This window comes from Camelus bactrianus, chromosome 7 (assembly GCF_048773025.1).
Source record: "Camelus bactrianus isolate YW-2024 breed Bactrian camel chromosome 7, ASM4877302v1, whole genome shotgun sequence".
In the NCBI taxonomy this organism is placed as follows: domain Eukaryota; kingdom Metazoa; phylum Chordata; class Mammalia; order Artiodactyla; family Camelidae; genus Camelus; species Camelus bactrianus.
Genome location: NC_133545.1, coordinates 31,001,222 through 31,027,191, shown reverse-complemented (window position 1 = coordinate 31,027,191; position 25,970 = coordinate 31,001,222). Strand labels below are relative to the sequence as shown.

The 25,970-nt window shown below is 38.0% G+C and overlaps 1 protein-coding gene and 2 long non-coding RNA genes across 9 annotated transcripts in view; 2 read left to right on the top strand and 1 right to left on the bottom strand.

Moving 5' to 3' along the window:
- Nucleotides 1-25,970, top strand: part of MDFIC (MyoD family inhibitor domain containing) — a 95,228-nt gene that overhangs the window by 60,571 nt on the left and 8,687 nt on the right. Inside the window, exons 6-7 of one of the 7 annotated variants that reach the window (XM_074367184.1) lie at nt 8,597-8,684; nt 11,284-17,672. The exons of 3 other annotated variants lie outside the window; for them this stretch is intronic. In XM_074367184.1, the coding sequence (XP_074223285.1) occupies nt 8,597-8,667 (71 nt within the window). In that variant the 3' untranslated portion in view covers nt 8,668-8,684; nt 11,284-17,672. Of the gene's footprint in view, nt 1-2,715; nt 2,815-8,596; nt 8,685-11,283; nt 17,673-21,249; nt 21,305-25,970 lie in introns of those variants that run through there. 3 more of the 7 variants (XR_012508107.1, XM_074367183.1, XM_074367185.1) reach the window with 3 other exon arrangements.
- The window catches only part of LOC141578142 (uncharacterized), a 153,435-nt gene continuing 128,883 nt past the window's right edge, over nt 1,419-25,970 (bottom strand). Inside the window, exons 4-5 of the long non-coding RNA XR_012508109.1 lie at nt 6,861-6,903; nt 1,419-1,813 (exon numbers count right to left, since the gene is read on the bottom strand). This is a non-coding gene — a long non-coding RNA (uncharacterized LOC141578142). The remainder of the gene's footprint in view (nt 1,814-6,860; nt 6,904-25,970) is intronic.
- LOC141578141 (uncharacterized) lies at nt 8,691-17,672 on the top strand. The gene is made up of 2 exons (XR_012508108.1): nt 8,691-9,373; nt 9,416-17,672. It is a non-coding gene; the product is annotated as an uncharacterized LOC141578141 (long non-coding RNA).

Below are 25,970 nucleotides of genomic sequence, written 5' to 3'. Positions count from 1 at the left end.
TGTGTTCGATCAGATTCTCTTAAGCTCTGTTGATTCGGAGAGTTAGTTATGTAGATTCAGTCTGTGGACCCGGTACCGTTCTACCTGCTTCACTCACATGAACTCATTTAACCCTCCCAACAGCACTGCGATTGTATAACCTATATGTAATTAGATAATTATAAACGAGAACACTGAGGCCCAGAGAGGGTAAGGGAACCCACCAAAGTCAGTTGGTCCATGAGGGATCTCCTTAGTTAGTGTACGTTTGCCTTCTTTAAGCTCTTCCCACCGAAAATTTAAAAAATTTCTCATACCTGTATTCTGTGTTCATTTCCCTTCCCTACTGGGCCATAGATTCCTGAAGAGGCTACACTGGGGCTGAATCTTTTTTTTTTAATTTACAGTAGTGCCCAGCACAATAGCTTCACAGAGTTTCCCATGAGTTAATAAGTGATTACAATGTTTTATTTCAAACTACTTCCTTGAAACTAGCACTGGCAAATAAAATGTTTGTTCATATTCATTAAAAAAAGTTCTTTAAAAAATTCCTTTTATGCAACAGAGGATAAGATAACCATGTTGGAAAATATTGTACATTTTATTTAAAGATTAATCAATTAATAAATTTCTACTTATTTTGTATAATTAGATATTTTTATATATACTTCAATTTTCTGATTGTATCACCCAGGTGGAGAGTTTTAGGATTCTTGACCTTTGAAATTATTATGATACTAAACTATACTATAATTTTCAAATTGCCAAGGGTTTTCAGTAGACTCTAAGACACACTTCTTATCCTAGGAATAGTAAATCCTAACAGATCTTAGGTGTTCCAGTTGTAGTTATGCTTTTGTAAAAATTGTTTCAAAAAAGACATTTTTGGAAGAGATTTTATACATTTTAGGAATATCTGATAGTTGACATTCCATATGGATATATGTATTTAGTACTTACAGGGACGTAAATATCCAGTCCCAGCAGCTCATTGAACATAACTGCTGAAAAAGAGTCAGGAGCGCTGCACACAGGGCAGTATCTAGGAACAGTCTCGTTTTTAATCACAGATGCAGTAAAGCCTAGATTACAGAGTTTAGAACCAGTCGGCTTGGGGCACCGATACAGCCAGTATTTGAATCCATGATGTGTCCTTGGGTAGGTTACTTTACCTCTTTGTACCTCAATGTCTTAATCTGTAAATTTGGGTAGAATTAGTTACCTGTATCACAGGATTATTGTGAGAAGGAGATGAGTTGATGTTGCATTCAGTTGGGTTAGAACAGAGCCTGGCTAAGGTGAAGTATTTGGTAAGGATTAGCGACTGTTACTACCATCATTGTGAAGGACACACGGGGCAGGGAGGGTCAGGAATATTAGCCTTCTGGATGGAGACCTGAAGGAATTGAAGGAGGCATTCAAGGCTGAAGGAGGCTTATGAAATAGTGTGTTTTGTTCAGAGAACCATAAAGAGTTTGCTGTTGCTGCAAAGTCAGGTTAGGAGAGGTGAGCCTGGAAAGGGCCAATCCAGAGGCAGTCTAACTGTGGGGCCCTGTGCTTCTGAAGATACACAGCCAGATACTTTGGACTTCTCTGAATATAAAATGATACTTCTGTTTTGCCTGTTACTGTCTTCCTGTGCTAAGATGTGGTCTCAGAGAAGGCAAAGATCCTGTTTTAGTCATCTTTTAACTTGAAGCACACAGTCTAGTGCCTGGCTTGTCATGGTGTTTAGTCTATGTTGAAGCAGGTAAGACATGGATTGGAGAACATCGACACTTACTCTGTAACATTCCATAGAGCCTGTGGTTGAAACCTCAGGAATCGTTGAAATCTGTAAGGGAGATAATGTGGGAAGATAAAAGAAACTCAGCAGAGGCAGGCTTGGAACTTCAAACTCCTGCCTTCCAACCACATCAAGTTTTGTCATTATTCCATACGGTTTTTCAGTCAACTACACATTCTCAAATCTTAAAATGAGAAAAAAAATTAGAAAGATAAAACTGGAATTGAATGGTTCATTCGTAGTTTTAGGAGTACTGTAAAATCTTATTCATTCCCCTCTCCCCCCATAAAATCTCCTCTTATAGAAGTACTAGTATTTTCGTGGAAAGGGGTAATAATAGGACTTCATGATGTGACTGTGGTATTATAATCTGAGCTTCCAGAAGCAAATTTGCTGTGACTTTGGCAAGACAGATTGTTGCATTCCTCAACATTCTTAATTTGCTTGGATGACGAGTTTTGTTTTGTTTTCTCAGGCACCATGCCTTCTGTTCCATGTCAGAATAATTGTGTGGGAGAAAGGTTTAGAATTCTGCTTTCTGATGCAATATTTGCCAGTCCATTGGAAAACAGGATTTTAATAAATTTCATTGCTCAGCCAACAAGCTAAATGGAACAACAATAATACAAAGAGAGGGGTGTGTGGAGCACCGGCGGGGCAACAAAGTTGACCACGTCAAAGTATAAATCATTGCTTTTTATTTACTTGAAAGAGTGAATCAGCTGTCCTTGAAAAATTATAAATACTTTAGGTAGATAATTGTTATAAGTGGTTAAGTATTACTTTCGGGCCAAAAGTAAATATTTAAATGCACTTCCTTTCAACTTTAGGAAAATAGGTTCGCTTTCTAATTTATGATCTTTAGTGCATTATTCTCATACTCATCCATTTGATGAAAAGCAAAGATTTTACAAGTTTCTGAAATAGATATAATTTGATGTTTCAAACAGACATCTCAAAACATGCCTCAACTCTCAGAGCACTTCTTTTATAATTGCTGAAGCTGTGGAGGTCCTGTTGAAGAAGAAAGAGACACAGCCACCCGCTGGGTATGGATTCCACCTTTGGTGTTTTGCTTCTGCAGACCAGCTTAGACCACTGCTCTAAAGAATGTAAATGAGCTTAGCATTCACTCAGGAGATGGGTGGGGAGGAAATAAAACAATGGAGACACAGATAGGTTGGCCAGGAAGCTTTCGGGTGCGGGGTGGGGGTGGCAAGTGTAGAGACTATTTAGAAACCCAGCTTTAGGATAATAGGCTAACTGGAAAGAAGGATTGAATAAATCTAATGACCCTATTAATATATCCAGGGTTTCATTAGGTACAGCAGCCAGGCTTCTCTCTAGGATTAAAGTGTGTTCTCAACCCCAAGAGTTGTGCCACCCTTGGATCGCAAAGGGCCTGAAGGTTTTCTTTAGGGTTTCAGGATTGAGTGTGGGGTCCTGGCTCCTGACTAAAGCTGAATAGAAGTGGGGCAGCAGCCGGATATGCAACCTGAGCAGGACTGCCGTTGTCTAGTTCACTTAGCTGGGAAAATGAAGAATAGCTGGAGTTTGAGGCTGAGCATGAGTTGAGGTTTAGACCTGTTCAGTTTCAAATGATTATACACAATCCAAGAACATTTGGAAACATACAAATGGCGCTTGAGGGAAGGAGTTAGAAACAAGCATACTACTACTTATATTTGTTCTCTTGGAGTGGATCTTTGAAACTGTATCTGGGTGAGTTTTCTTAAGTAGAGATTTAAGAGCAAAGGTCAGATGGCTGAGAACTGAGTGACTCAGGAATCACTGGAGGCCAGCCAGTTTGGTGGGATGGGAGTGTGGTTTCAGCTTGAGCACTTGGGAGACAATCCCTTGGAAAGTTCAGACTTTTCTCCAGAGGTGATGTCAGATAGAATAAGTCAGAGTGAGGCCATGGCACTGATAAGATAAGAGAGGGAAGAGGTCAGAAAGCAAATAGAAGAGGAAGATGATATGGCTAAGAGGAACCAGTAAGAAAAGTGAGAGAAGAAACAAACAGGAGAGGGTGGTGTCATGGAGACAAGGGAATAAATAGCTTCTAAGTCAAAGAAGTGGACTGCACCTGCTATGGATGAGTACTTAAATAATTTTGTTGAATTTAACAATGTGGATGTCATTGGGGACCTAAAAGTTAGAGCCATTTTTGTCAAGAAGCCAGAATGATGTGGGTTGTGGATGTGATGAAACAGACTGATGACAATAGTTCTAGAAAGGCCAAAGTCCAGGGTTGAAGTGTGGGTCCAAGGAGGTTGTTTTGCTTTTGGTTATTTTAAGTTGTGTATGTTCATATTTGGATAGAGAGGGTCCAGGAAAGAAACTTGGAAGATTTAAGAAGGTAATGATGATACTTTTCTTGACAAGCCAGGCTATAGAGGCTAGATCTAGAGTTCAATACACTGAATAATGCAAATGCACATCTATTACCAAAGTAGGAGAATTGAACAACCAGAGAAGCATTTACTGAATTGTTAACCTAGGTGACTCCACTCTGTATGGGTTGTGTAGTTGATTAATCTTGGAAGTTTTTTGAGTAACTTCTACAGAATGACTTGGTGTGAGGAAATGTAACCTTTAAAATGATTAAAAAGCCTATCTCAAGTCCTCACTGCCACCTCATTCCAGGGGCATTCATTGCCTTTGAATGGAAGATAATGACAGGGCAGACATTTATGATTCTGAGTTCCAAATTCCTGACTTGCATTTTGGATCACAAGTTGATGAAAGCCGACAGCTTCTTACATTTTAGATTGATAAGACCCTTAATTGAATTTAGACTATACTATGCATAAAAGCTATGACTAAGAAATAGACTAATAAAGGAAATAGAATATAAACCAGCAGAGTTAGAAGAAAAGTGTAGGAAATATGAGTAAGGAAACTACTACTGAACCTAGCAGCTTAATTTTAAAACATATTTAAAGTAAATTTGTGTTTTCATGTGGCCTGCTCTTCACTGAATTACTTTCACAAGCAAAGGCTTAAAAAGGTTAAGACAATCAAAACTCTTTAATTTATTATAGGTAAACTATGACAGTCTCTTACACAATGATTCTGATCATTTTTGGTTCATGGGCTTCTTTGAGAATCCAACAACAGTTATGATTCTTTCTCTCAGGTTTTTAAGGTGCTAACAAAATCCTTTTAGCTCTTATATTGTTCCTGAAGGTAACCAAAAACATTGGATACCTTCAGATGTCTTATTCTAAAACCAAGTATCTCTAAGACTAAACAATGAAGGGAGGGCTGATGAGCCACTGTAAGGATTTTGATTTTGATCTGAGTGAGGTGGGAAGCCAGTGACTGGGATTTGAGCAGATGAGTGACATAATCTAACTTACCATTTTTAAGCATCACTTGCCTTTTGTTCTGAGAGTAGACTACATGTACACAGTGACCAAAGAAGTGGGGCCTGCTGTGTGACTCTTCAGTTGGAAAATGATAGGGTTGGATCAGGGTGGCAGTGGTGAGATGTTGAATATGGATGTATTTTGAGGGCAGACTAAGATTTATTGAAGGATGATGTATCAGTGTGAGAGAAAGATAGGACTTAACGATGACTCCAGGTTATTTGACTTGAGCAGTTGAAAGTATGGAGGTGCCATTCATGGAGATGGAAGAACAGGGCTTGGTTTCGAACATGCTGGATTTCAGGTGCCCATTATCTTCCCAAGTGGTGATGTGAAGTAAGTGGTTGGATAGAGGAGTTTGAAGGTCAGCAGAAAGGCCTGAAACCTGAGATGTTTTGTGAGCCATGAGGGTGCTAAACGTTCAGTGGATGGCATCACCTAGGATGGGGGTACTCAATCCTGGACCCTGGGCAAAGAGAGTAGAATGTGAAATAGCACTCTGGGCTTAGCTCCCAGGGGGTCAAATTCATTTGGAATGGAGTGGGGCCAAGGCATCAGCATCCTTTAGAAGATCCCCATGTGATTCTAATATGCATGCAGGGTTCAGAACTACTGCTCGGAAAGTAAACTAGATGTATTCCAAGAACTGAGCTCTGGACCTGTCTAATACTATGAGGAAAATGGAATGAAGAGTCAGGGATGGAGAAGGAACCAAAGAAGATAATTTGGAGACCAAATGAAGAATGTGTTTCACGATCAAGGGAGTGATCACTGACACTGTCCTGTGAAGGTCACTGGTAACCATCATACTTTTGGTGTTGTGATAGGGACAACAGTCTGATTAAGATTGCAAGTCTAAGCTACTATGTTCAAGGAGTGTTCTTAAAGTAAAAGGTCTGTGAGCTAAGGAGGAATGTTTTTAGAAATGGGATCTATTGGTTGAGTGTTCCTGGTAGAGGGGAAGAGATTGATGATGCAGGACAAAGATGTCTTTGAGTAGGTGAAGTGGAGGAGGTCCATTACAAGGTGCCGTATGTTGTTGTTATTGATATCTGTATCTTATCATCCCTCTCAGATTTTTAGATCATTAGAAGAATGAGTATCTTTTATAGTGCCTTCTCTAGAAGACTTACACATAGGAGACACTTTCTATTTTTTTAACTGGAAAGCTTTCAAATAACCACTAGGATTTGACATTGTAGATTGAGTGTTGAAACCCTTTCATCTAAGAAAATATTTTATCATTTGGAATGATGTAAAATACACTAAAAGTTTCCATTCCTTTTAGAAGGATTTCAAAGATTATTTCATAGTTATAATAATAGCACTAGACACTGCATAATACTACAATTCTCAAAGGAGGAAGTTTTTGGGAAGAGATACAGAATGTGCAGGATGTTTTGAATCTTCTGACAAAAATGGGCTCATGACTCATCAGTCTCCTGTAGTTTATGAAGTGTATACACAAGAAAAATAGCATTGTTCATTGAATATAATTTGTCTTTAAATATTTGAGGGGGACTACCTACAGTAAAACTTTATCTTAGATGCTTGTGATAACTCAAAACATTTTCTTTATATTTTGTGTTTCACTTTAGCCTCAGTTTTACCTCTTTAAAGTGTTTTTCACCTGTTAAAAGATTAGTTCCATTTTTGAGGCTAGAAGAATGAAAAGATTTAAATAAGCTGATGAACTGAAGAAAATACTAATGTATAATCCGTACCTTAATTCATGTCCCAATGCCACATGGTCTGCCTGTTGACAATCTGGAGGAAAGAGAAAATTCAAAATTTTGAGCCCAACTGGATTATACTCACATTCCTTTGTCCTTAACTAAAAATGTTTTGATGATAGTCTATTCTTTTTATTGTTGTCTCTGGTGCTGTCATAAATTTCTTTCGTTTTCCCCAGTGTTTTATTACTGGATTCTTTCAATTCCTTCGTGTGCCCCCAACTGCTATCTCTCTACACATAAAAGCTCTATTGTTTTACTGGCTAAATAGACACTAAGATGTTTATGAATAGAGAATTATAATGTCAGAGGGAAATTAACTTTGAACATGGAATTTTTCAAAAAGAAGGTTCTGAAAGAACAAGTCTAAGACTATGTCTGCTTTGTGTACTCTCACCCTGAAGTTTATCTAATCTCATTCCAATGATGGAGAACCCAGGACGACCCGGTTACAGGTTTCTTTTCATATCAAAACATTGTTTTGTAGCTGATCTATGGGAAGGTATATTTTGAAAATGTGTGTCAGAGAAGCTTCTATCTCTGATGAACTGGCCTACAAGCCCAGAGTTTGGGGTGCCTCATTTTGGTCATTACTTCAAAGCACACCTTCTCTATCTCTGTCCATCTGTCTGTAAGTCTTTTAACACCCTCCCCTCATTTCTTTTTCATATTTTCTCTCCCTTCTCACTCATTTCACTTAGATATTTTACATGATTTCATTGAACAATTTACGGCAATTTACGGCAATTTAGAGGAACTCAAATGGCAGAGATTCATGACATTTTCAGTAATAATGTTTTAATACTCTTTTTAGATAGTTTAATTCGTAGCTTGTATGTTTGTAAGCATGGGTATATAGCTTCAAAGACATAAAAATTTGGAGCTATATTTGACAATGACTTTTTCCTAGACTGAATTAGATTCTCATGGGGTTCTTAGTTTTGGGAGGAGTCCATGACTTGAGAGAAAAAAAATTCAACTTAATTTGACTAGCTTTTAAGTAAAATTTAGTATTTCTCTCAATTATAAATGAAGGCAATAAACCTAAGTGGCATTAGGAGTACCTGTGACTTTGCCACTGATTTTTTACATTATATTATAGTTGTTGTTGAACTCCTGAAATATTATTTATGCTAATCACCCCTCCAAAATTATAGTAGTTATCAGATCATCACTAGATCTTTTTAATGTATTTAAAAAAGAAGCACATTTATTAAATACCTTACCTTTAAATGTTATGATACCTGTTTCAATATAACTGATTTCCACTGAAATCTTTTATATTTCATTTTACATATTTAAAAATACTGTGTCCATGGCACATGCAAATAAATAAGAACTCTAGCCTCCTTCGTAGTGTAAATTTCTTGGCAACATACTTGTTTTGTAAACATCTTTTTAAAAATTATAAGAATTTAAAAATTATATTAAGTAGTAAATTCCTAAGTAACTGTTGTTTTCGTATTTACATTTTAACGATATTCTTTTACCAAGGCATGGAGAAAATTCACTTCATGGTTTTACCTGCCACCATTTGGGTAATGTTAATGTACTTCTCCATAAATAAGTATGGGAGAAAACAGAGGAAAAAAATCAAAGTCAACAACCTAGTGAAAAATGTGTTTCAGACTAATCTTTCGAAGGGTTTCTAATTGATACTCAGCACAGCGTGGGCTCTGGCCCTTGCTAATCGGGTGTCTCCCTACTTCTTGCACACTTGACCGAAGGAAAACTGGAAGGCGGTAGATGTCCTGGCAAGTGGATAGACGAGACAATTAGAAGAAAAAGAAATGAATAATCATAAAATAGTTCAGGGTAAGTAATCCTGTTTCCTAATTTGAAGGGAAAAAGAGTCACACAAATAAATAGTAGTTGTCTCCTAAAGATTGAGAAATCAGGAGTTTGGGGGAAATGTGAAGATAATTGAAAGAAAAGAGCAAAATGGATTAATATGCTAGTTTTCCACAGATATATTAAACCTGCCTAAATTTCTGCTCTGACTTCTCTTGGGAAATCAAACTGGAGGAACTGGACCTCTTGGGGAATAACATCCCTGTAACATAACGTAATTTAAAGTTGACACTAGAAGTTGAAGTTTATTTCTTCCCTAATAATTATGCTCAGTGAGGGATGCAGAAATTGCATTTTGGACTGACAGAAGAGTAGTTATGTTAAAAAGAACTTTTCAACATCTGTGGTAGCTCTCCAACAAAAGGTGTTCTGTGGAGTGACAGAAGTAAAACCTAAAGTAATCTTGGCCTCAGGCCATACAAATCCATTCCATCAAGTCAACAGGTATTTTTTAAGGGCCTGCCGTGGGCCCAGGCTGGTGCGCTAAATTCTACAGAGCAATCCCATTTTATTTTTTAACCTAGTGCCTTTAAAAAATATACACCTTTAGTCAGAAATGAGTATGAACATACTAGTTCTTGAGCCCCAGGTGACCATTATGTATTTATAATGGTGTATATATATGTATGTTTATTTTGGTTTGGTGGTGGGAGGTAATTAGGTAATTATTTAGTATTTGTTTATTCTTAGGGGAGGTACTAGGGATTGAACCTATGACCTCATACATGCTAAGCATGCGCTCTATCACTTGATCTATATCCTCCCTCCTATATATTTTATATTTATATACTGGTATATAAAAATACCAGTATATAGATATTATTTGGATTTGGACCTCTTGATGAGTCTCCTAACTTGCTTGGGACCTTGTCATTCTGACATACTTGCCTTTCAGAACCTCCAGTCTAGATTGTCTTTTCACCTCCTCTCTGTGCCACAGAGCTGAGCACTGCTGAAGAAACCTGTCACCACCCGTGTATGGTTTTGAGTCCCAACTTGGTTCTCACAATCCCTCATACCTTCCCTGTGTCCCTCATTCATTCTTTGCAGCGGACCCGCTTTCGGTCCCAGGACACTGCCACCAGCACGGGTGCACTCTGTAGCTCCTGTCTCAGCAGGGCTCCCAGCATTTCCTCTGGGTCTCCCTACCCGAGCCTCTCCCACAAACTCACCTAAATCTGGACCTCCTTTTACCTCCTATTTCAGAGGAAGAGACGTCTCCCTTCCCTTGTAGCAGCATCCTGTCCCTGCAGGTCCTGTCACCCACTCACTGGAAGTGCAGCCCTCTGCACATTTGTTGTAACTCTCTTCCATCTCACACTCTGTATGAGTGAGTGTGTGTGTGTTATTCCTTCCTCAATTCTGCATCCCCTTGTGTTCTTCCTCACAGTTTCTCGTTCCTTTCACTGATGTCTTGAAAGGCTATCTGCATTTGTGGTCCTTCACTTTTCAGTCACTTCTCATCTCACTGCTATTCATTTCCATCTCTATTACATCACTGACATTTCTCTGGCTAAATAGAGTATTTGACACAACCTCCTTGAAAAAGTTTTCTCTCTTACTCCAGGAAACGGAGGTGCCTTGGAAGCTTCTCCTCCCTGGTTCAGTCCTCAGTCCTTTCCTTAAGTGTTGTTCCCTTAAGTCTCCTCTCTTTTCCTTTGGGACATTCTCCCTTGGCAACTTAATTTTATTCACTCCAAGAGTTTCAGCTGCCTCTCACTCCCTAGCCCAGATCTAACCATCTCCCAAGCTCCATACCTGTGTCTTCAGCCACCTCTTAGACATCACCATTTGAATATTCTCAGACTTAAGTTTTAAAATATTTTGCAGGAAAAACAAGCAATTTTTCTTCCTTGGTAAATGGCTCCAGAACCAGAAAGTCACACTGGACTCTTCCCCTCACTGCCTCATCCAGGGTCTTATCAACTCCTGCACATCCTAGTTAATATTCCTCAGAGTCATCCTGCCTCCTCATTTCTGCAATGGAAAACTGAACGCTTTCTCCCTGGTTTTCCTGCTTCAACAATACTGAGCCAGTTTTTGCTCTAAAATGATCATATTTTCGCCTCTGTGCCTTTGTACTTCATACAACCTCCCCACTGCCTGGCTCCTTCTCTTCACCTAACACGAGCCATCTGACCCTCTGCTCCTGGGACTTAGCCAGCTTGGAGTCAACCTGTATTCAACGTTAATTAACTTTCCCTTGTGCTTTGAATATTATGTTAAGCCCAGGAATGCCTCTGCTCAAGGCTAAGAAGACCCTGAGTTAGATTTGAAATTCTATTTATAGATGATAGATTATCATAGAAACTTAGCACTCAAGAACTTGAAGATCACTTTCCTCCTTACTATATGCATCTGGATACAGAGTAGAATGACTTGTTCAAGGTCACTTAGCCCACTAGCGACAGAGTCAAGACTAGAAAATAGGCTTTAATTTTCCAGATCCTAATCAACAGGAGAATAGCTGGCTGTCTGTACCACTCTTGAAGATGGCAGGATGATCATAAATTGGAACGTCTTTGTTTTTGTGCCCCTAAGAGTGTTATTTTCCTATTGCCAGAAGCCTTGTTGAAACCAAATACAAAAACAAAAACCACCAGCAACCTTTCCTTGGGTAGTTCCGGCACTGGCCTGCCTGAATGGGCAGAGAAGGTAATGACTCCACAAAACCTCAGTTGGGCGGGGAGGTGGCCCTGATGGAGTGCAGAGGATTGGGAGACAGCTAAGAGGCGTTTTATTTTTGGCTTTTCTACAATTTAAAGTACTACAGCAAGGCTACAAAAAAATTTTTTTTAGGGGAAAACCAGGTTTATCTGTATTTCTTATTTTAAAGTACTTGCAAATAACAAGTTCATAGGTTTTTCTTGGCTCTGGAGTTGTTTATACACTGACTGAAGGTGCGGGTATTTATACCTTATAATTTCAATGTCATGCTGTCCTGTCATTGAGACCTGTGATGGTGCCTTAAAAAAAAACAGATGGTATTAATAGATAACATGGGTGGCGGGAGAGCGATGGCGAAAGAGTAACAACGCCATCGATTCACAAGTTAATTCCATAAATAGGAGGATTTACCTCCTGTGCACAGCTTTGAAATGTGCTTTGGTGTCTCATTTCACCCTAACGTTTCCCTTGGCTTGTTCCCCTTCATCTTGCCTGCGGTGCCTGGCGGACTGCTGTGCCTCTTTGGTGGGAGCCTGGCTCTTCTATCAGTGGGGGCTGGGGGCACACATCTCAAGCGAGGCTCCTCCTGCCGGCAAGAGGCCTGTGCGTCCTGCTGGGCCCGTCAGCTGCCTGATCCCAGGGCTGTGAATACTGCCAGCTTCCTTTGTGTTTGTTTACTCCCGTGCTCCCATGCAGACCTCCTGTCTCAGGTGACCTGTCCAAGCCTGGGAGTTCTGTAATAGTCACTGATGCTAGCCTGAAAACATTCTACATGGGGACTTTTGTTCCAGTTGGTGACATTGGGAGGAGGTGAGACACACAAAATCTGTAGCTACATATGGGACAAGTTCCTCTAATATAAAAAAAACAAAACAACAACAACAAAAACCCCTAAATACTAGCTGAGCAACTCACATCAGGCGAATGAGAAAAAAAAATCCTACCTCAAAGCAGATGAGAGGCTGACACATAATGTCACCATTAATCCCACCCCTGGTACAGTGAGCCACAATCAGAAGGAAGCACAAAACCTGGAGCTTCTCTCTGAGGGGGTGAGGAGTTTAAACCCCACATTCGGGTCCCCAACTTCTAAGACCTGCACTGGAGAGACAAGCCCCAAAACATCTAGATTTAAAAACCACTGGGACTCATTTCAGTAAGACCCACAAGGCTAGGGACCGAGAAACAGCTCTTAAAGGGCTCCCGTGCTGGGCCTCACCTGTCACCGGGGACTGGTACAGAGACAGCCAATTGCAAAGTGCCAAACATTATGTGAAAGGGCCTTATTTGCTTAAAGTCAGCCTGAGGGGTTGATTTAACACACACCTAGGGGCCTACTAAAGCTCTCCTCACCCCTCTGCCACCCTCCAGCGCACTGGAATCTCCCAGTGCGAGGGATTTGTGCCCTCCTCTAGCGTCCTGATTCTTGCAGCTGCTGCCCTGGGGACACCTCTAGATCACCTGGCTCTGGTCGCCACTAGGGCTTACACTCAAGGGTCCCACAGGACTATCACCAATGGAGAAAGACTCCTTAAATGGCTACCACCCCCAGGACACAACCCGAGGCAACAGTCTAAGGAAGTCTATGAAAGAGAACTATTAGCTTATCTTCATAAGCTGCACCCTGAGAGGCAGGCTTCTAATGAAACACACATCTGAGGGCCTGCTGTAAACCTCTCCAGCGACCTCAGAGGGCAGGCACTATCTTCACGCTCTCCCTCCACTAAGCTCCCGTGCACCCGTATCTCCTGAAGAGGAGCTTTTACACACATCTGGTGACCAGTTTTTATGGCTGCCATACAGGGAATGCTCCACGATCGCCTAGCTCTGCTGGCCAGAACTTGCATTCCCAGGTCCCATGGGATGTAACAAATCGAGAGACAGTCCTTGGTGGACTAGCACTCCCAGGGCACTGCACAGACAGAAGACTAAAATGCACCCCCAGTGTGTTTGTGAACGATGCCTATTTCCTTCAACTGAGCTTTGACCTGAGGGGCAGGCTTCCGATTTGGCACAATGTAGAAGCCTACAGAGCTGCACTTGGGGACGGGTGTCCATGGGTGCCATCGTTATACCTTCTGCTTTGCTACAGATCATGGTATCTCCTGGAAGGCACTTGTACCCTTGTCTGACATCCTGATTTTGTGACTGCTACCCCGAGACTAGATTGCCTGGCCCTGGTGGCTGGTGGAACTTACGCTTAGGGTCCTATAGGAGTATAAAGTATTTGTATATTTAAAGGCTGTTGCCTGAGGGTCTGGCTTCCAATGATCCTGGCTTTAGGTGCTGACTTGAGATCCTCCTCTTAGGAACACTGATAGGTCTTGGCATAACCTCAAATACTGAGAGCCACAAGAAACAAAATAAGCTGCTTGAATAATCACAAATGTTTGTGAGACAACCAAGAACTCAGGCAGGATTGAATGGTAAGGTTCATCTCCTACCCAAGGCTACTCTTTCAAGACTGGCAGAGGTGGTGGTTCTTTCTAATGCATAGAAGAAAAGACAGAGAGTCAAGGAAATTGAAGAAACAGTAATATGTTCCAAATGAACACACACACACACACACACAAGTCCTTAACGAAGCAGAGATAAATTATTTACCTGGTAAATAGTTCAAAATAAGGGAAGAATGGATGAACACAGTGAGAACTTCAGCAAAGATAGGAATATGCAGTAGTATCAAATATGAAGTCACAAAGCTGAAGAATACAAAACTGCACTGAAAAATACACCTGAGGGATTCAACAGCAGACTATATCAAGTAGAAGGAAGGATCTGTGAACTGGAAGATAGGGCAGTGGAACTCTTCAATCAGAGTAGTGGGATAAAAAGAAAGTGAAGATAAATTAAGGAACATATGACATAACATCAAGTGGACAAACATTTATGTTATGAGGGCCCCAGAAGGAGAAGAGCGAGGGAAAGGGGTAGAAAACTTTCCTTACATGGGAAGGAAACAGACATCTAGATTGTGGAAGCTCCCAAATTTCCAAATAAGGTAACCCAAAGAGATCTACATCAAGGGACATTATCATTAAAATCTCAAAATTTAAAGCCAAGGAGAGAATCTTAAAAGTAGCAAGAGAAAAACACTTTGTTACATATAAGGGAACATCCATAAGACTATAAGCAGATTTTTCAGCAGAAACTTTACAAAACAGAAGGGAGTAGCACAATGTGTTCAAAATGCAGAAAGAAAACTTCCAACCCAGAATACGCTACCTAAGCAAAGTTGTTCTTCAGAATTGAGGGGGAGATAAAGAGTGTTTTCAGACAAGCAAAAACAAAACAGTTTATCACCATTAGACTGACCTTTTTTAAGATGAAGAGAACGGGCACCAATTAGTAAAAGGAAAACATATGAACATAAATCTTACAGGTAAAGATCAATATATAGTAAAATTCAGAATAGTCTAGTGTTGTAAATGTGGTAGAGTAATCATTTATAGAGCTACTAGAAGGTTAAAAGATAAAAGTAATAATAACTAAAGTAGTCCAACAAGAGGATGTAACATTTGTACATATTTATGTGCCAATATTGGACTGTCTAAATATATAAAGCAAATCTTAACAAACCTAAAGGGAGAAATAGACAGCAGTACAATAACAGTAGGAGACTTTAATAGTCTACTTCCATTAATGGACAGATCAACTAGACAAAAAAATCAGTATTAAAATATTGGCCTTAAATAACAGATATACACAAAACATTCCATCCAAAAGCAACTGAATACACATTCTTCTCAAGTGCACATGGAACATTCTCTAGGGCAGAGCATATATTAGGCCACAAAACAAATCTTAAGTATAAGAAGGCTAAAATCATTAACCACAATGGTATGAAATGAGAAATCAATTAAAAGAAAAAAACTGGAAAGTTTACAAATATGTAAGAGATTAGACAACATGCTACCACACAACCAATGGGTCAAAAAATAAAAAAGAGAAATTAAAAAATACCTTGAGACAAATGTAATGTAAACATATCAAAACTTATGGGACAGAGCAAAAGCAGTTCTATGTGGGACATTTACAGTAATAAATGCCTGTTTCAAGAAACAAGAAAAATCTCAGAAAACCTAACTTTACACCTCAAGGAACTAGAAACACGAGAACTAACAAAGCCCATGATTAGTTGAAGGAAGGAAATAAAGATCAGAGTAGAAAAAATGAAATAGATAAACATTTAGCTAGACTCACCAAGAAAGAGACTGACTCAATATCAGAAGTGAAAGAGGAGACATAACTAATTACAAGGGATAAGAGGTAACAATTTGGACAACTTAGAAGAAAGGGATGAATTTATAGAAACACACAACCTACCAAAATTGACTAATGAAAAAACAAGAAATCTGAACAGACCTATTTGTAAGAAGGACATTGAATCAGTAATAAAAAAAACATTGCAATAAACAAAAGTCAGGGCCAGATGGCTTTACTGGTAAATTCTGCCAAATCCTTAAAGAAGAATTAACAACCACTCTTCTCAAACTCTTCCAAAAAATACAAGAGGAGGGAACACTTCCAAACTTTTATGAGGCCAGCATTACTCTGATACCAAAACTAGACAAAGACACCACAAGAAAAGAAACCGCAGGATGATATATCCTTGATGAACAGAGGTGCAAAAATCCTTAACAAAATATTAGCTAAATGAATTCAACAATACATTAAAAAAATCTTACACCATGATCAACTGGGATTTATTCTAGGGAAGCAAGGATACTTCAATGTCCATAAATCAGTGTGATACACATTAACAAAATGAATGTGATACACTACATTAACAGAGTGAAGAATAAAAGTCATATGGTAATCTCAGTGTAGAAAAAGCATTTGACAAAATTCAACATCCATTCATGATAAAAACTCTCAACAAAGTGTGTATAGAGGGATCATACTTCAACATAATAAAGGCCCTATATGACAAGCCCACAGCTAATACACTCAACTGTGAAAAGCTGAAAGCTTTTCCTCTAAGATTGGGAACAAAACAAGGATGCTCACTCCCACTGGTTCTATTCAACATGGTATTGGAAGCCCTAGAAAGAGCAATTAGGCAAGAAAAAAACAGACGTCCAATTTAAAAGGAAGAAGTAAAACTGTCACTATTTGTAGATGCCATAATCTTAGGTATCAAAAACTCTATAAAGACACTTCAAAAAACTGATAGATCCAGACAATCAAGTCAGTAAAGTTGCAGTATTGAATAGTAATATAAAAAATCTGTTCCACTTCTATACACTAATAATAAACTATCAAAAATCAAGAAAAGAATCCCATTTACAACTGCATCAAAATACCTAGGAATAAATTTAACAAAACAGGTGAAAGACCTGTGTACTGAACACTGTAAGACACTGATGAAAGAGACCAAAGAAAATATGAATAGATGTGAAGATATTTGTGCTCATGGATTGGAAGAATTATTATTAAAATGTCCATGCTACTCAAAGCAATATATAAATTCAGTGCAAGCTCTATCAAAATTTCAATGTCATTTTTCACAGAAATAGAACAAACAATCCTAAAATTTGTATGGAACTACAATGGATCCAGAATGGCCAAAGCAATCTTGAGAAAGAAGAACAAAGCTTGAGGCATTGCACTCTTTGATTTTGACTGTATTATAAAACTACAGTAATCAAAGCAGTATGGTATCATCACAAAAACAAACATATTCGCCATTGGAACAGAATAGAGAACCCAGACATAAACCCATACATATATGATCAATTAATTTATGACCAAGGGGCCAAGAATATATGATAGGGAAAGGACAGACTCTTTAATAAATGATGCTGGGAAAACTGGATGGCCACATTGAAAAGAATGAAACTGGACCACTATTTTATACCATATACAAAAGTTAACTCAATAATTTAGACTGAAGACCTGAAACCATAAACCTCCTGGATGAAAACATTGGCAGTAAATTCCTTGATAAAGGTCTTTGTAATGATTTTTTGCATTTGACCGCACTATCAAAGGCAACAAAAGCAAAAAGAAACATGTGCGACTACTTCAGACCAAAAATCATCTTTAAGGCAAAGGAAACCAACAATAAAATGAAAAGGCAGCCTACCAAATGGGAGAAAATATATGAAAATTGGGATTCATAGCCAAAATATATAAAGAATTCATTTAACTCAATAGCAAAGAAACAATCTGATTAAAAATGGGCAGTGGTTCTGAATAGACATTTTTTCAAAGAAAACATACAGATGGCAAATATATACCTGAAAAGGTGCTCAAAATCTTTAACCATCAGGGAAATGCAAATCAAAACCACAATGAGAGACCACCTCACAACTGTTAGAATGGCTATTATCAAAAATACGAGAAATAGCAAGTCATTTGGTGAGATGGTAGAGAATAAGGGAAACCTTGTGCACTACTGATGAGAATATAAATTGGTAGTCACTATGGACAACAGTATGGCTGCTTCTGAATAATTAAAATAGAACTACCGTATTTGATCCAGCAGTTCCACTTCTGGGTATTTATCTGAAGGAACCAAAAACACTAACTTGAAAAGATATATACACCCCAATGTTCACTGCAGGATTATTTACAATAGCCAAGATGTGGAAACAATGCAAGTGTCCATCAATGAACGAATGGTTAAAGAAGATGTGGTGTAGATATACAGGGAATATTATTCAGCCATTAAAAAGAAGGAAATCCTGCCACTTGAGACAACACAGATGGACCTTCAGAACATTATGCTAATTGAAGTAAGTCTGACAGAGAAACACATACCATTATGATCTTACTTATATGTGGCATCTTAAAAACAACAACAACTAGGAGCTGTAGCTACAAGGACCAGATTGCTGATGGCCAGAGGCTGGTGGTGGGCAAAATGGTTGTAGGGGGTCAACAGCTACAAATTTCTAGAAATAACTCACGGGGATTGACTGTAGTTAGGAACACTGTGTTACAGATTGAAAAGTTCTCATCACAGGAAAAATAATTTTGTTAACTATGTATGGCAGTGGATGTTAACGAGACAAATTTTGCTGATTTTTTGCAGTGTATACAAATATAGATTCATTATGATGTACACCCGAAACTACTGTGTTATATGCCAATTCTACCTCAGTACAAATAAATAGCATCTGATATGGCAAGGGTGTTATTTTACTGTCATCACCATTGTTACCTTTTGCAGGATCACCCAAGGGGGTACTACATGGTTTTTTTTTTAAAAAAAAAAAAAAAGGCTTTTTTTTTTCATAATATACTTTTCAATGTTTAAACAAGCACAGATAAGAGGTGAAGCTGAAAGATGAATTTTGAAATAAACACAGTTTCAAAAATAAAAATAGGAAAAAATATTAAGCTTTTGGAATAGATTTCTTAGATCATTTTTATACAAATATGTATTTCATTAAAACAGAATTTACTTTTTCATATTTTATCTTAGCTATAGATGGTATCGTGACAAATTTTAGCAGACTGTTAGACAGTGATTCTTTCTAGGAAAATGCTTTTAAGATCTAAAGGAGATTTTGTTATCCAAAAGTTATATTCAACCTTGCTATTAATTAAACTTTTTGTATTAGAGATAGTTCAACTGGCCAACTTAATAAAGTCAGCATTGGATAGGTTCAAGTATGGTTTTACTCTGTTTTCGCTTTCTAGTTTCCCGAGAAAATAAATGGATAATAGTTTAAATATGGAAAAAGATGATTATTTTTAAACCTTCTGCTGTAGCCAAACACAAGGTTGACTAACTCTTTCCGGGCAGATTTCTGCTCCACTTTTCTGCCGATTCTGTCTCTTAGAATTGCCTTCTTGATTCTCTCTTTTCAAGTGTTTGAACTATGAACAGAGCCTTTTATAAATCTCCTTAGGTTAAAATAGAATGGCCCTATTTTGGCGTGGTAATCAGAGTGAATGAAATAATGATAGGTAGAGAGTTGTAGCCTCTCTAGAATAAATATTTTGCCATCATCTTCATTGTTATCACAGTAACAGTATTTGGTTAAGTCCTTACAAGATAAATTCTTTACTGAGCACTTTATATATAGTCTCTTTTAGTCATCACCATAACCCACTGAGGACTGTACTGTTATTACCAGCTATCAAATGTGTGATCTTAACATGTTGTAGAGATTTAGCAAACTACTACAAATAATATTTGTACCATTGATATGTTTTAGCCTTTCTTTCCCCTCTGCCCACATACTAACTTTACATTTTAAATATTTTAAGTAAACACATCTACTCACTGAGCTTACATGTTTCTTCAGGTTTCTATATAAAGCTCCTGGGAAACTAAAAGTGACCCCAATAAGTATGTTATCTTCCTAGACTTTATAAAATGCAACTCTTTAGAAAAGACTACCTGAATCAGTGCTACAGTTAAGTCATGACCAGCAATTACTGGGTCACATCTTTCCTGAGAGTACGGAATATTGATTGAATCAACCACAGATCAGGCGACAGGATAAACAAAGAAGAGAAGCAAAAACATCCCTGCTATCCACTTAGTGTAATTTAAAATATGAAGGCATCTCCCATAGGAGGAGGATGGACTCCAGGAATTGGACACATGTTAGGAAAATTATTGAGGAGGTGTGGGAGAACTGTGCTGGTTGTTTTCTAAGGTTTTAGAGTTGCTTGGGATGCAAAATAATAGTAAAGGTTATTGTTCAATTTCTCTAAGTGTGGTCTTCTTGGTGCCGCAGTGGAAAACGTAGCTGTTCTCTTTTACCTCCTGACCCATCTCACTTTCTTCCCTACTAGGAAAATGTTGAGTGTGTTTTGGCTAAGAGGCATGGCCTCGCGGGGACTGTACTGTGCCAAAGGGCTCTGTGTAGGAGGCGGACCTCGGGCCAATTTATGCAAGCAGCGGGTCATTCTAGGGCCTTAGGCCAGGGTGCTGTGCGTCCTCTGGCTTGGAGACACGCAGCTACTTGGAGCTGAGCTACCGTGCTGCATTAGTAAATATTTCCTGCCCCCATGAAAACTTGAGGAGCAGAACTCCCTGGAGATGTCTGTGTCTCGTCCCTCACAGCTGGCCCTTCACAGAGGCCAGATACTGACTTAGCCATCCTGGCTGTGATGCAGGATTACCGAAACCCACTTCTAGCCTGCTTTTTGGGGTTTGTATTGAGAAACAACGGTTGCAATCAGGCAGTATCTGGGAAGAGGAATGCCTCTTCTTCCACAGGGTGAGTCCCCCTGTCCCCCGACAGGGAGGATATGAGCCTTAGCAGCTCAGGACATGGGAACACCTGTGGGTTCTCTGCGGCTTTGACTGTCAAGCTAGAGAGTCAGGTTTGATCTCAGTTCAATTTCCTAAATGACTAATTACACATAACTGCCTGCTCATGCTCTCATCTGCCAGTGCTTTCTGGCATTTTGTTGGCCTGTTAACAACGACAATGAACCTCTATTTCTTAGTGGATAGTTTACATGATGGGGACCTGATTAAGAAAGTATTTTCAAGTATCTTAAGTGATAGGAAACGTTATTAGAGATTAGTTAAGATAAGACACATACAAATCTGCCCTTGCTCAAAAATGGGTTGTGGGTTATTCTCAGAATTCAGCGTTCTTTGCCTTCCCTGTACTCTGCTGTTTGGTGCCTTTGTTCCAAGAAATTCAAAGCAACTGTCATACCACATCTTACAAGAAGGAAACTAAAAAAAATAGACTTATTTAGAATAAGCTGAGCTTACTGTGCAAAGAGTTTTCTGATGGCTCTTAGGGTTCCTTTCACTATAACTGCTTTCTTCTTATTTTCCTAGTACTTTGGGCCACGTATGATTAGGTAAACAATTTGGGATCATCTTATTATTCATCTTATGTAGACTCATAAAGCCTACCTTCAGTCTCATTTTAAACAGAACAAAGGCCCTCGGATCAGTCACAGATACCTTCCCCAGTCATCTAAGATGCTGTGTAAGTAGGGTCCGGTTGTTACCTTCATGGTTTTGGGAAGCTAGACACTTTCCAGATATGCCAGCTGCATGGGTTTAACATTGATGACCTTTCATAGGACTCAGATATTTTGTTTGGGTTTGTGTCTGCAAGTAATTCGTAACAGTTTTTTGTTGTTGTTCTTTAATCAAATGTTGTGCTACAGATGTCCTTTGATGCTTTCTTTTTAGCTACTTGGCTGCTGGAATGTTCCTTTGTTTTCCTCAATTTAAAGTAGCTGTCAGTCCTGTGCTGAGCTCGCCTCTCAGTAATACACTGAATTGTGCAATTCTTGCTGGGCCTAGTTTGGAACAGGCATTCTTCCCAGAACCTAGTTGGCTTCTCAAAGGTTAAACGCTTTTGGCCAAAACTGTAAATATGACTGAATAAAACCATAAAAACTAAAAACCGCAAGGACAGGGGGAAAAACAATTATTTCTGACAGTGAACTACATGGATGCAGAGGACTCATCTTTTTTAAAGTTTGTTTTTCCATTTAAGCCTTCTTTGATAATTCTTACAATCCTCTCTTTGCTTCAAATAAAACCAACAACTTAATGCCCTTTTATGGTTCTCCATTCTCCGAGGGGTGGGGTGTTGGTAGTAGTAGAAACCGTAACAGCTACTTCTTCTTAGTTTAACCTTCTCTTTACCCCAGGTCACCATCAAACTACTCCTTCCAGAACACTACTGAAAACAAAAATGCTTTTGGCAAGGAATACAAGTCAGATTACTAAACTGATTTGATAGAATTTAGGGATTCAGTTTTTGGTTTGTTTCTTTTTTGTTGTCATATCTAGGTATTTCTCTACTTAAAAAGTACAGAAAATGAATGTGTTTCTGGTAGATGTCTCTGTAAATGTACCTTGTTTAATGCGACTTTAATCTCTAAAATGAATTTTGGTTTGTGGCTTCTTCAGGTGTGTATGCATTCATAGGTTTGATTTTCCAGAATAGCCCCAAGTGCTTTTCTAAGAAATTATGTACAACCTATGTTTTAAGATGATGACTATTTTTTGTAAGTTTTAAGTAAGTCTTATTCTTTGAGACTTCTGTCATTACCCTATATTTTACCAGTAAAGTTCCTATTTAATCTCTACATTGCTCCTGTTCATATAACTATGGACCTTAAGTTTTAAATTTAGATTTCTTTTGATTGAGACATCATCTCTCTCTTGGCTGTCTACCCTCTTACATCTATTTCAACAATGGGACTGGCAGTTTATGAGTTCTCCAACTCATAGACTTTGCTCTTAACTCAAAGGCTAACATTTACAATCAATCCTTCATTAAAACTAAATTTCAGAAATCATCTTTAGAAGAGAAGGGGAACATGAATCAAGGCTGAAAACAGACAAGTCAGCAGAAATCATTTGGATTTATAACTGATCTTCCCCCCAGGAAGATGAAACAGGTGTTTGAAGACGCGGCCCATCCTGCAGTGGCTGTGGAGCATGCTGAGTTAGACCATGGACTACGAAGGCAAACTGTGTGGGTTCTGACACTGGCTCTCCTACTTCCTGCCTCTATGACTTTGAGCAAATTTCCTAAGTTTTCCCTAAGTCTTGTAAAATGGGAATAATACCATTACTGCTTCTTAGAAATATTATTTGAATGAAATGAATTAATATTTGTAAAGAGCTTAAAATGGAATTTAATACAAAGTAAGTTTCTTAGTTTTTTTTTTAAAAAAAAAGTGATAAAAACATCTCTTTTCCTAAGATACCACATTTCTTAATTAATAAATGCTCTTTCTTCATTAATGGCAGGCTTCTGATCCTATATAAAATCATCACTCATATCTATCAAAGCAAACAGATATAGTAATGGGTTAATATACTTGAAAAACAGGGTAACCACAAGTCAGAAGCATACAACAGAGTCACAAAAACCAAAAAGAAACCAAGATAATACAAAAGAAAATTATCAAACCACAAAAAAGAAAAAGAAAGGAACAAAGAGGAAATAAATCAACTGGAAAACTAAGTTCAAAATGGCAATAAACACATATCTATCAATAATTATTGTAAATGTCAATGGACTGAATGCTCCAGTCTAAAGACACAGAGTGGCAGGCTGGATAATAAAACAAGAACCTACAATCTGCTGCATACAAGAGGCCAACTTTAGGGAGAAGGACACATATAGATTGAAAGTGAGAGGATGGAAAAAGATACTTCATGCAAATGGAAACAACAAGAAAGTAGGAGTAGCAATACTGATTTCAGACAAAATAAGACTTAGAAACAAAGGCCATAAATAAGACACTATATAATGATTAAAGGAGCAATACAAGATGAGGGCATTATACTGGTTAACATATATGCACCCAATATAAGAGCACCTAAATACATAAAGCAAATACTAATAGATATAAAGGGGAAATTGATAGGAACACAATCATAGTAGGACAGATCTTCCAGACAGTAAATCAGTAAGGCCAACAGAGAAACTAAATGACACAATAGAACAGTTGGACTTGGTTGATATTTTTAGGACATCATGTCCCTCTCAAATAGAATATATATTCTCTTCAAAAGCACATGGAACATTCTCTAGGATAGATCATGTACTCAGGCACAAAAGAAGCCTCAACAAATTTAAGAGGACAGAAGTTATTTCAAGCATCTTTTCTGACCACGATGCCATGAAACTAGAAATCAACCACAGAAAAACAAAGGAGAAAAAAAAAATGACAGCATGGAGATTAACAACATGCTCTTTAAAAAACCATTGGGTCAATGATGAAATCAAAGAAGAAATTAAAAAATACTTTGAGACCAACAACGATGAAAACACAACCACACAAAATCTATGGGATGCAGCAAAAGCAGTCCTAAACGTGAAGTTCATAGTGATACAGGCCTTCCTCAAAAAAGAAGAAAAATCTCAAATAACCTAACCTATAACCTAAAAAAAAAAAAAAAGAAAAAGAACAGCAAACAAAACCAAAAGTCAGCAGAAGGAAGGAAAGGAAGGAAATAATAATGATCATGAAGGAAATAAGTAAAATAGAAAAAACAATACAAAAAAGTCAATCAAGCCAAAAGCTGGTTTTTTGAAAGAGTAAACAAAATCGACAAACTTTGGCCAGACTCATCAAGAAGAAGAGAGAACACAAATAAACAAAATAAGAAAGGAAAATGGAGAAATTACAACCAATACCACAGAAATTACAAAATATTACAAGAGAATATTATGAACAACTATATGGAAACAAATTGGATAACCTAGAAGAAATGGACAAGTTTTTGGAAACATACAGTCCCACCAAGACTGAATCAAGAAGAAATAGACCACTTGAACAGACCAATCACTAGAAATGAAATAGAATTAGCAATTAAAAAACCTCCCTGAAAACAAAAGTCCAGGACCAGATGGCTATACTCGAGAATTCTACTAAACATACAAAGAAGAACTCATATCAGTCTTTCTCAAACTCTTCCAAAAGATTGAAAAGGAGGGAGTACTCCCCAACTCATTCTATGAAGCCACCTTTACCCTGATACGAAAACCAAAGACACTACGAAAAAAAGAAAACTACAGGCCAATATCACTATCACTGATGAACATAGATGCAAAAATCCTCAACAAAATATTAGCAAACAGAATCCAACAGCACATGAAAAAGATCATACACCATGATCAAGTTGGATTCATCCCAGGGACAAAAGATGGTTCAACATACACAATCAATGTAATACACATATCAACAAAAGAAAGTACAAAAACCACATGATCATCTCAATAGATGCAGAAAAAGGACTTGATAAAGTTCAACACCCATTTATGATAAAAAAAGAAAAAACTTACCGAAGTGTGTATAGAGGGAACATATCTCAACATAATAAAAGCTATTTACGACAAACCTATAGCCAGCATAGTACTTAACGGTGAAAAACTGAAAGCCTTCCCACTAAAATCTGGAACAAGATAAGGATGCCTACTTACACCACTTCTATTCAACATAGTATTGGAAGTCCTAGCCACAGCAATTAGGCAAGAAAAAGAAATAAAAGGGATCCAAATTGGAAAAGAAGAGGTAAAATTGTCACTATATGTAGATGACATGATAATATATATAGTAAACCGTAAAAGCTCCACACAGAGACTACTAGAGGTGATAAAAGAATTCAGAAAAGTAGCAGGATACAAGATGAACATACAAAAATCAGTTGCATTTCTTTACACTAACAATGAATTAGTAGCAAAAGAAAGTAAAGAAACAATCCCCTTTAAAATCACATCCAAAACAATAAAATACTTAGGAATACACCTGACCAGTGAGGTGAAAGAATTATACAGGGAGAACTACAAAACACTGATTAAGGAAATTAAAGATGAATTAAAGAAATGGTCTTGGATTGGAAGAACAAATGTCATTAAAATGGCCATACTGCCCAAGACAATCTACAGATTTAATGCAATCCCTATCAAATTACCAGGACTTTTTTTTTTTTTTTTAACAGAACCAGAACAAATGATCCTAAAATTTATATGGCATCACAAAAGACCCAGAATTGTCAAAGCAATATTGAAGAAAAGGAACAAAAGCAGGAGGAATAACCCTCCCAGACTTCAGACAATACTACAGAGCCACAGTAATCAAAACAGCATGGTATTGGTACAAAATCAGACATACGGATCA